General features: G+C 42.0%; 1 protein-coding gene and 1 long non-coding RNA gene across 2 annotated transcripts; both read left to right on the forward strand.

Moving 5' to 3' along the window:
- Positions 1-2,027: 2,027 nt before the first annotated feature.
- Positions 2,028-4,254, forward strand: rxfp3.2b (relaxin family peptide receptor 3.2b). Its single transcript, XM_086223928.1, has one exon. It carries the CDS (start codon positions 2,446-2,448, stop codon positions 3,682-3,684), a length of 1,239 nt encoding a protein of 412 aa, XP_086080054.1. The 5' UTR covers positions 2,028-2,445; the 3' UTR covers positions 3,685-4,254.
- Positions 4,255-7,580: 3,326 nt separating this feature from the next.
- LOC147249977 (uncharacterized) lies at positions 7,581-9,478 on the forward strand. Its single transcript, XR_015119177.1, has 3 exons — positions 7,581-7,631; positions 7,915-7,976; positions 9,310-9,478. It is a non-coding gene; the product is annotated as an uncharacterized LOC147249977 (long non-coding RNA).
- The last annotated feature ends 396 nt before the right edge of the window (positions 9,479-9,874 follow it).

The raw sequence follows: 9,874 nt of genomic DNA on the forward strand, positions 1-9,874 counted from the left end.
CCCAGCCCAATTTTTATTTATTTATTTCCCGGAGCTTCAGCCTGACAGGCGGCACAGTGGCAAAATCAGGATGCGACAGGAAGGACGCGTGAAACCTGAGACAATGCAGGTTGCCTTTTTCACACTGCAGCCGAGCCGAGCCGAGGCGAGCCAGGCTGATAAACACCTGCGTCGCTTGGTGAGTCGGACGACGCAGGTGGAAATGCCGAGTCGACCCTTTCAGAGTGCCCAAACACCCGCGTTTTTGGTGCAGTGTGAAAGGGGCTTTAGGCTCTTCCCCCTGCTAGGTTTTTCCCTAATGTTCCACTTTGATGTCACAAAAAACAGCAGGGTGGAGAATGAGCCGTTAGTTGCAGTTTGGTATAGAGGATCATTTAGTGGATTACTTGCTAAATGTTTGCCTCTAAAAGTTGTTTCTGCACCATGTACACTCTTGAAGCCCCCCAGGGTGCAGGTTACAAACTGTAATCTCATTCACATGAGCACGGCTGGAGCCCTCCAACCATAACATAGTGTCAGTACCTCAGTTGCTGACCATGGGGGGTGGGGGAGACACACCGATGGAACACCCAGGCAGCACTGTGGGATATGGGGTCTATCTAATTAACCACTTACTCTGTAAATAGTTCATACAGTTACAGCGCTTCGGTACACAAAACGTGTGGAACAAAAAAAAATTGCTGGCTGGTCTATTTTCACCATGACGGCGTTACACATGTTTCAAAACAAGCAATATGGCACGTGGTGTCCTTCCCTCGAGCATGGAGCTCTTTGTTGTCAAAAAGTGGTTTGTTGTGTAACCTCTGAAACGTCAGGTGCTGAGAGGGCTGCGCACACTAATTCTACATCACAGATTTGAGAATTTAGAACATTAAACCAGGCATGCTGTCAGGGTCGGAACGTTGGAGAGGTTTAGCGGGTGTTAAAATGCCAGGAAATGGATCATAGTGGATTACAGAGCAGATTATTTTTTCATCCAGTCATGTCTGTATAATTAGTTCAAAAACTTCACAGGAATGGTTATTAAATAATATAATCCAGTTAATTTTCTTGCATCAACTTTAACCCGGCAACTTTGTTTCCATTTTGTGTGTGTCTGTGTGTGTGTGTGTGTGTGTGTGTGTGTGTGTGTGTGTGTGTGTGTGTGTGTGTGTTCTTAGCCACCTGTCTTTCACTGCTAAAAAGTACAACAGCACCTCCAATGGTTTGGACTTGTATGTGTCAACATTTGGTGCAAGCTGGCAGGGAGTGACTATCGATCACGTCTGTAATTAGACACACAGAACATCGTGCGTCAGAGTGTGCAACAAAGCACATCTCAGTAAACAATCATTTTGAGGATTATGCGACATTCTTCGAGTCCCAGAGTTGCAAAAGAGGGAGGGAGGAACAGGTTTGTGGCCACGAAATATAAATTGTTCCCACAATTTGATTAATTTGTGGAAAAGCGATGTAACTCATTCCAACAATTTGATTAACGGCCGCAACAACTTCTTCTCATATGAGTCATTCAAGCCAATGAGTTATAAACTGTTACCATAATTTGATATGTTGTTATATGTAAGTAACTAGTCATTTCATTAAATCAAAGTATGAGAACAACATATATCTTGCGACCATTATATTTTCTCCTTCTCTTTGGTGAATTTTGGGCACATATACAATATTTCAGACTGGGAAAAAATTCATATATGTCTTTATCTTATTCTAAGAAGAAGAAGAAGAACACCTCTTTTTCTGTTAATTTATTAAGAATAATCAAGGTGAGCTGATTAGAGCTGAATGCATTCCTGATTTCGTGGCGTACTCCAGATGAGTGGTTTATTTTCGTGACGTTGTGGCAATGATGCCCTTGACCTAATTTCCCCGTTTAATCATCTCAGCAGACAGTTTATTATAATCCTGTAGTCATAATTCGTTGAAAGCAAATATTATGGTCAAATTAAGTATACGTACGATGTCCTTTGGACTTTGAACATGTATTGTGTGCGGGGGGGAAAAACGGCTCACACAATCCTAGAGAGCAGGGAGGCTCATTGTTGCGCTCTTGCATTTTTACGCATTCCATCGTCTCCACCTCTCTAAAGCTCCTTCAAAGCCGACAGAGCACAAACATTTCTATCTAGGAAGTGTCAGAAATATATCAGCTGAAGCCCTGACGTGAGAGACTTTAAGGTGGCAATCAGAGCGTGAATATGCTCTGGTCCAATCTTCCCCCCTGATGAAGAGGAGCATCGCCCGCGCGGCTGAGCTTTGCGCGTTCACTTGGAACCTATAAATGTCCGCGGCTCACAGAGCTCTGAGCAGACGTAGAAAGAGGAGAACAGGACAATCGTGGTAGGGGAGAGTATCCGGACCGCCGTGGGAGACAACTTCACACTGATAAACAAGGAATGCTCCAAATGCCACCAACTCTCAATTGTAGCACACAGCTGACCATGTGTGATGCGCAGGATGATTTGTGATCAGGAGAGAACAGTCATGCAGTTGAATGAGACTGGAGTTGAAACTCTGGCTCCAGAGCCCTGTGAGCAGCAAATGCAGCCTGCAGACCACACTGGAAACTGTAGCGGAAGCTCCAGCAGCAACCTGTCGCTGCACTGCTGGCTGCAGCTGCTCTCCAGGGAGTCTATTCTGGAATATCAAGGAGACACTTCCAGTCTGGTGGTACGTGTGATGATAGCATGTGTCTACTCCATAGTCTGTGCACTTGGACTGGTAGGAAATGTACTCGCTCTGTATTTGCTGCATTCACGCTACAGGCAGAAGCAATCATCCATCAACTGTTTTGTGATGGGACTGGCTTTTACAGACCTGCAGTTTGTTTTGACCTTACCTTTCTGGGCAGTGGACACAGCTCTGGACTTCCGCTGGCCATTCGGCCGTGTGATGTGCAAAATCATCAGTTCTGTCACCACCATGAACATGTACGCCAGTGTCTTCTTCCTCACCGCGATGAGCGTTGCACGCTATTATTCCATCTCATCTGCACTAAAGATGCACAGCCGGAAGACGGCAGCTGTCAGGGCCAAGTGGACCAGCCTGGGCATCTGGACCATCTCTCTGCTGGCCACTTTGCCTCATGCCATCTACTCCACAAGTGCCCAGGTGTCTGATGAAGAACTTTGCTTGGTGCGCTTCCCAGACTCAGGCAACTGGGATCCACAGCTTCTTTTAGGTTTATATCATTTGCAGAAGGTCCTGCTGGGCTTCCTCATTCCTCTGATCATAATCACAGTTTGTTACCTGCTTCTACTGCGCCTCATCCTCAACAGACGCATCGCAGGCACTGCTGGCCCGGAGGTCGAGCAGGGTCGACAAAGCCGCCGCTCCAAAGTCACTAAATCCATTGTCATTGTGGTTTTGTCCTTTTTCCTGTGCTGGCTTCCTAATCAGGCCCTGACACTGTGGGGGGTGCTCATAAAGTTTGACCTTGTGCCCTTCAGCAAGGCTTTCTACAACGCGCAGGCCTACGCCTTCCCTCTAACCGTTTGTTTGGCTCACACCAACAGTTGCCTCAACCCTGTGCTCTACTGCTTGATTCGCCGAGAGTTTCGGGCAGGTCTCAAGGAGATCCTCCTCCACGCGACACCATCCTTTAGTGGACTGACTCATCTGCTGAGGCGTAAGACCAAGGTTGCTGAGGCACCACCTGTTCTTGTTCTGGTCCAGATGGATGTCTGACTTACAGGGACAGAGAATGAGTGACTGACTCAAAACAAGGCCTTCATATCATTGATTTTAGAGTTGTTTTCCATAATTCACCTCAATCCTGTCAACACAAAAAAATATATATCAGTCAAACCAACTTCTCCTGCCTTCATTCTGCTACCAATGTTTGTACTTGTTACATAATAACACTCTTTTTGTCTCTTTATCCTCTTGCCTCCTACTGGCAATTCTTGTAATACTCCCCGGTAATGTGATATGAATATGTATTAAAGCCACAATCACAAAAGAGATTTAGTAGCAGCACTTGTCTGAAACGAGCTCTGTTAAATCTTAAAATCCTCACTTACCATTCGCTGCATCACTGTGAGGATTTATGAATCAGAACACTCGCAGCAATGTGGAATCTGTCGACCCCACCAGACATGCGCGAGTACATCACCGATAAATCACTCCAGTTGTTACGTGAAGAGGGGTTGACAACAATAATGGAGGAGTAAATCAAAATGTTGTGAGGGAATAAGAAGCACGCCTTGCGAGGACAGGACGTCTGCAGGTTTGCTGTGTTTGTGGGGGGTTTTTGTGGGGGGTTTTTGTGGGGTTTTTTTTAAACAGTAAAATCAAATGTAACCTTACACATCATTTTAGCAGCTGGGTGAGCAATGGTGGTTATTGCTATATTAAATTTACACCTAATATATGTTGAAAACTCACACAGCATCTGTGCAATCTATTTTTTGTGGGAAAAATCATGGCTGCATTAAGTTGAAAAAATAATAATAATTTAAAAATAAAAGATAACCAAAGAAACTTTTCATTTCCGTTATTTTTCAAGGTAAAGAACAGTTAATCTAAGTTAATGGTCACAGATGCCCTTGAGTGAAGCTCAAGAGAATAAGTCCGTGCAGCAAAACCTCCATTGCTCACCACAGGATTTTAAAGTGCAGCTATATTCTATCTGCTCCCATTTAAAGCTCCAAACACACACACACACACACACACACACACACACACACACACACACACGAGTACAACAGGATTATTACATGTATAAATATGTCAGAAATGAATCATTTTGAATTTTGCAGCGTATTCCTTCAAGGCTATTCAACAAAGAAGCTGCTTTTCTCATTAGATTTAGACCACAGAGGCCACTCCAGCCTGTCCTGCTCTAGTTTCTGTTATGATGGTTGAAGAAACACATATGAATGGATCAAAATAATAATATGACTATGAATATTAATAATGACAATAATGCAAATGCTCTCTGTGAATGTGTTCTCTGTGTAACCATGACTCCGTATCTGTCAAAGAAGACTTGTTTAATTCAAGTTTCAGTGGGAAGTTAAACAGATGATTGTATTATATGACATGAAATTGATTAAAGATTAAAATAAAAGCCTCTCACTTCAATTAAATGGAATACTTGGGCAAGACCAAGCTAGAATTCACTGGCTATATATATATATATATATATATATATATATATATAGCCAGTGAATTCTATCATGGAATACATAAGACAGAGTTTGAAATTTTTTTTCTAAACCTAAATTAATGGTAAGTTATTTTCTTACGGCATGGTTCCTCTTCAACAAACTCAGAGCTGCTCTACAGACAACCTGTGAACAAAAGCACTTAAAACAAGTGAGCTTTTCTCATCCCCCCTCCAGTGATGAATATTCATTATTTTTTTTGTACTGATCAAATCTCGTGTGTGTGTGTGTGTGTGTGTGTGTGTGTGTGTGTGTGTGTTTTAAAGGGATAGCTCACCCAAAAATGAAAATTCAGTCATCATTTCTAAAACAAAGACACAAAAAAAGCAATTTAATAAAAACTATTGCATAATAACTTGACTAAGATTCCTGTACCAGCGGTGAACCATTAATGTGACAATCAGAGATGCTTTGATTATTGATTCCCAGTTGATCACATAAAAACAAGGAAACAAGCAATAAAAGAAATTAAGGAAAGTTTAAAATAGCATTTCACTGCATCTCAATTCCAGGTGGGAAATATAATTCAAAATGATATTTGGATTTTGACGTGACGCAATCCACCTGTGTCATAATTATTATCATTTGCACTGGTGAATGACTACACTTGCTGCGGTCTAGCTATTGTTGCTCTAGAATCGAATGTACCAAGATGTCACTCTGACCAGGCGTGATCAGAGTTTACAATTCAGTGCACTCCATGTGATTCTCCATGAACTGGGAACATTAACCCTGGACTTTGACGTCATCATTTTCACCCTGTAGGGGATCACTTATGTAGTCATCTGCATGTGTATCTTTTGCACCTGCAGAGCAATTCTCACATTCATTCGTTTTAATAATGATGATGAATCACCACGTGAAGAGAATAATTGTAGGTATTGGGTAGGATGAAACAAAAAAAAAAACAGAGCTTCTATTCTTTATTTTTACCTAGGTATACATTTCCTGACCTCATTATTTTTGTTTCTGCATGGCTTGGCACAAACAAAAATCATTTTCATACAATAGTTGTTTTTTTTAACCTCAGCTGCTCAGTTCAGCCATATTCTGAGGCAATAATTCTCCTCGATCTTTCTTTCATAAGACCAATATAGATGCAGCCAGAGAATAGCTATATTTGTCACAGGAACAATAACAGGTTGGGGGATGACTGAGCGACAACCTTGCCTGTAAATACAAATGGATGTGACGTTCAGGTAAATATCTGAGGATATGGAACAAAGCCTTCTAACTATGAAAGAGAAAGACACCTGAAGGAGAGGATATGAAGAACAGCCTGACCTACAGAGAAACTGAGCAGTAAGACTGTTTGTTCTGCAGGCTTCTGTCACATGTATCTTTTATTTAACACTGTATTTGTAATTCAAAGGACAGAGTGTAAGTCTCTATTCACAGTGCGTGAATATCTGAGTTCATTCCGCGTACAAAGGGGTCATAAAAGTTCATGCTTTTCCTTTTGTCTCTTTTGAGGTTTCTGATCCGGAGAATATCATATACAGTAGAACTGCACTGCCTGACAGGAATTCATCCAGTCAAGAGACTAATCAGCATGTACTAAAAGATCACTTCAGCTATCACTCACGTTGGGATGTTTGATCAGTTCTTCTACAAGTATTCCCCAGGAAAGGAAGACTTAGAAGGTTGCCTAACACCCCTGGTATTGACCTTTCTCAGAGGACTAATGAGAACCTAATGGTAAAAGCTTGACTAATTGTCCCCAATTAACGGTACACAGCCAGAGACCCCCCACGTTAGTAGAATCGATTTTTTCAGCCATAGATTGGGATTATTTAGAAGCATGTTAGCATGTTAATACCAAGTCGTTTCAATCAAAGACACCTGAGGTAAAAGACCCAATACTGTCAAACGAGAGTGCCAGCCCATGAAAAACAAACCATCCTCCTCTTCGTCTTCGTTATTAATCTCATCTTTAATCTCAGAGCTCCCACCGTCTCCCAGTTATACGTCATGCTTCCCTTATCTGTTCTTTTAAAGTAACAAGTCCACTTGCTGTTTTAAAGCCCCTATTCATAAGCATTTATCCATTTATACGAGAATGCTTAGTCTTGATAAATATCAACACACTCACCCCTCCAAGTTTCCTGGGTAAAAGCTTATTCATCATCCAGAGGAGTGTTTTATCCTCAGTGGGAGTCTTAATTTCCCAGATATATTTTGCACGTTTAAGGAGAGGGCTTTGGGGATTCACTATACTTGGCCTCAATTTTTTTTCTTGGTAACATCTTGTGTCACAGTCATGCCCACATCTTCAAAAGTCCCATATTGAATTCAGTTTACTCTGCCAAAGCCACAGAACGTGCTTATCTCTCTCAACAAGGGGCCCAGTGATTGATGAGCACCAACGCGTCAGTATTAAGAGCCTGACTCTCTGCTCTCTCTCATTCATTTCCAGCTTCCTTTAACGCTTATAGCTTCCCTTTTGATGCCCGCTTCTTCTGTTTTGTGAGTCAAATTTCACCTGATTTTGAGCAAAATGGTTCCTTTACCAGCATCTTCTTAACTTTGGTGATAAGCACATTATTGTATGTATTTTATTACAGCAGAAGCCCAAAAGATTCACAAGCACATCTATTAACCTTGCTGATCCCTGTCAGGGACCCATCTCACCACTTTCTTACCTTTGCTTTTTTGAGAGCCTCAAGTGTCTTGGCAGCTTTGAATGATGCCCGCACGCCGCAGACACCATGGACGAATAAGATTGATTTTTTTTTTTCCCTTCCCCTAGGTGAAACAAGTCAGTGTCAAGAAAACTCCTCGGTGAACCTGAAATGCTCAAAGAGTTCTGAGGTAGGTCGCCTTGTTCAGAGAGCAATCTGAAAATAGCTCCACATATTCCTCAGGGAAGTCAGATCCTGATGCATCTGGGAGGTCTTGGGCTCAGCATGACATTCAATGTGTCAACCCAATAGACGTGAGTCAAGGCTGCGCGCAATGATACTTTTAAATCAGAGAAAATTTTGTGATGATATACTGATTATGTAGAGGCTCCTATGGAAGAAAAAAGTATACGGTTTGGAGTTTTGATGGACCTTTGGTAGCAAAACGAAGATAAGATGAGTTGAAGCTTTTTAATTGATGCGGATCAAACGTCTTTATTTGCATAATGCAGTGACCTGCTTGCATATCACCAAAGTTCTTTGCTTACTTGTAACCTATCCGGGAGTGAACTCATTGGCTGCTGCTCCCGACCTTTCCCTGGAGACGATTATCTTGCTCATTGTTGTCAAATGAAAGATGAGTTGAAATACCAGCCAGTGTTTCAAGTTTTATCTGTTGCCGCTTGCTATGTAATGAAGCTTTGGTCAACACAAAGAAATCTTTAGATACACCAGGCAAAAATGGGACAGATGCTGTCACCCATGTCTGGGGCCATTATTATCAAACACACCAGGGTAAGTGGAGGAGGCAGGTGGCCTGGAGGCAGAACAACTTTGTATGCGTGGAATCCACTTGTTGTCACCCATGAAACACAAGTGTGAATTTATGTCATATTTGTATGAGTGGATGGAGCTTATTGGATGGAAAAAGATAATTTGGTTAATTCTATTTTAGCTACACTTTAAAAATGCAAATAACAAATTTGTTCTCCTTGAGACTCGTCCGTTCCCATTGCAAATACAATTGTTTCAGGTTACTCCTGAAGTCTCGACACACTTTGGGGAAAAAAAAGTTGTTTCCACTGTCGTGTCAGATATACTGCATGTGCATGTGCACTAGGTATGATATAAATTTAGAAACTAACATTTTAACAAGCATTCATGTGGTAATGCTGTTTTGCATTAACCACACTAGGAGAGCTTCTGTAAAACTTGTCCTGTTTGTAAAATAAAAGCCAAAGCCAAAAAAATGCTTGATTTGACCACTGAAATTTTGTTTGTTCAATTTGTGTGTGTGTGTGTGTGTGTGTGTGTGTGTGTGTGTGTGTGTGTGTGTGTGTGTGTGTGTGTGTGTGTGTGTGTGTGTGTGTGTGTGTGTGTGTTGCCGGACTCTTTCAGCTACTCCTTGCTAGATTGTCTGTTTAAAACATGAGGTTTTCTGCTCAGACTTACAATAGTGTTACTTCTTGTTTTCTATTTTGTTTGACTTAACTAACCTGGCGCCTCTGTGTCCGGGTCACCAGATTTCTCCTCCCTGTACCCATACCATACCATGCTTCCCCGTGGAGCCAGATCCATGCCCTACTCAGTTCTGCCAGACTCCATGAACAATTCTCAAGCTTCTCTGTGGATCCAGAACTCCTCAAGCAAGCTTGCTCTTCTCCTGCCACTGGTATTGGATACTTCTGCTGTGGGAGGAAGCTGGAGTACCAGAGAGAACCCACAAAGGAACAGGGAGAACATGCAGACTCCACACAGAAAGATCCTGTGGAGCTCAAACCTGGTACCTTCTTGCTGTGCGGCGACAGTGCTAACCACTGCTCACCGTGCCGCCCTGATGAGCTTCAGAACTCTTTTATATATTGTAAATAAATTCGATCTCCACTTGAAAACTATACTTTGTGTCTGAGTCTGTGTACCGTGGGTCCCTAATCCATGTGATTTAGAACACTTGGTCAATTTAGGCTACAGTCTGTCAGAATGGAGTTTTGAAAATAGTAATTTAACATAAAAAGCTCCTATTTTGGGTTATCATGGTATCTTATGGTTAAGATTATTGAGACGTTCACTGCAAGGCAAGAAAAATTC

The sequence above is a fragment of the Aulostomus chinensis genome, chromosome 14, assembly GCF_037954235.1.
Source record: "Aulostomus chinensis isolate RoL2024-O1b breed Wild chromosome 14, RoL_Achi_v1.0, whole genome shotgun sequence".
NCBI classification, from domain to species: Eukaryota; Metazoa; Chordata; class Actinopteri; order Syngnathiformes; family Aulostomidae; genus Aulostomus; species Aulostomus chinensis.

Excerpts from the sequence above, each read along its gene's own strand:
- rxfp3.2b (XM_086223928.1), top strand. The coding sequence starts at position 2,446 with ATGCGCAGGATGATTTGTGATCAGGAGAGAACAGTCATGCAGTTGAAT.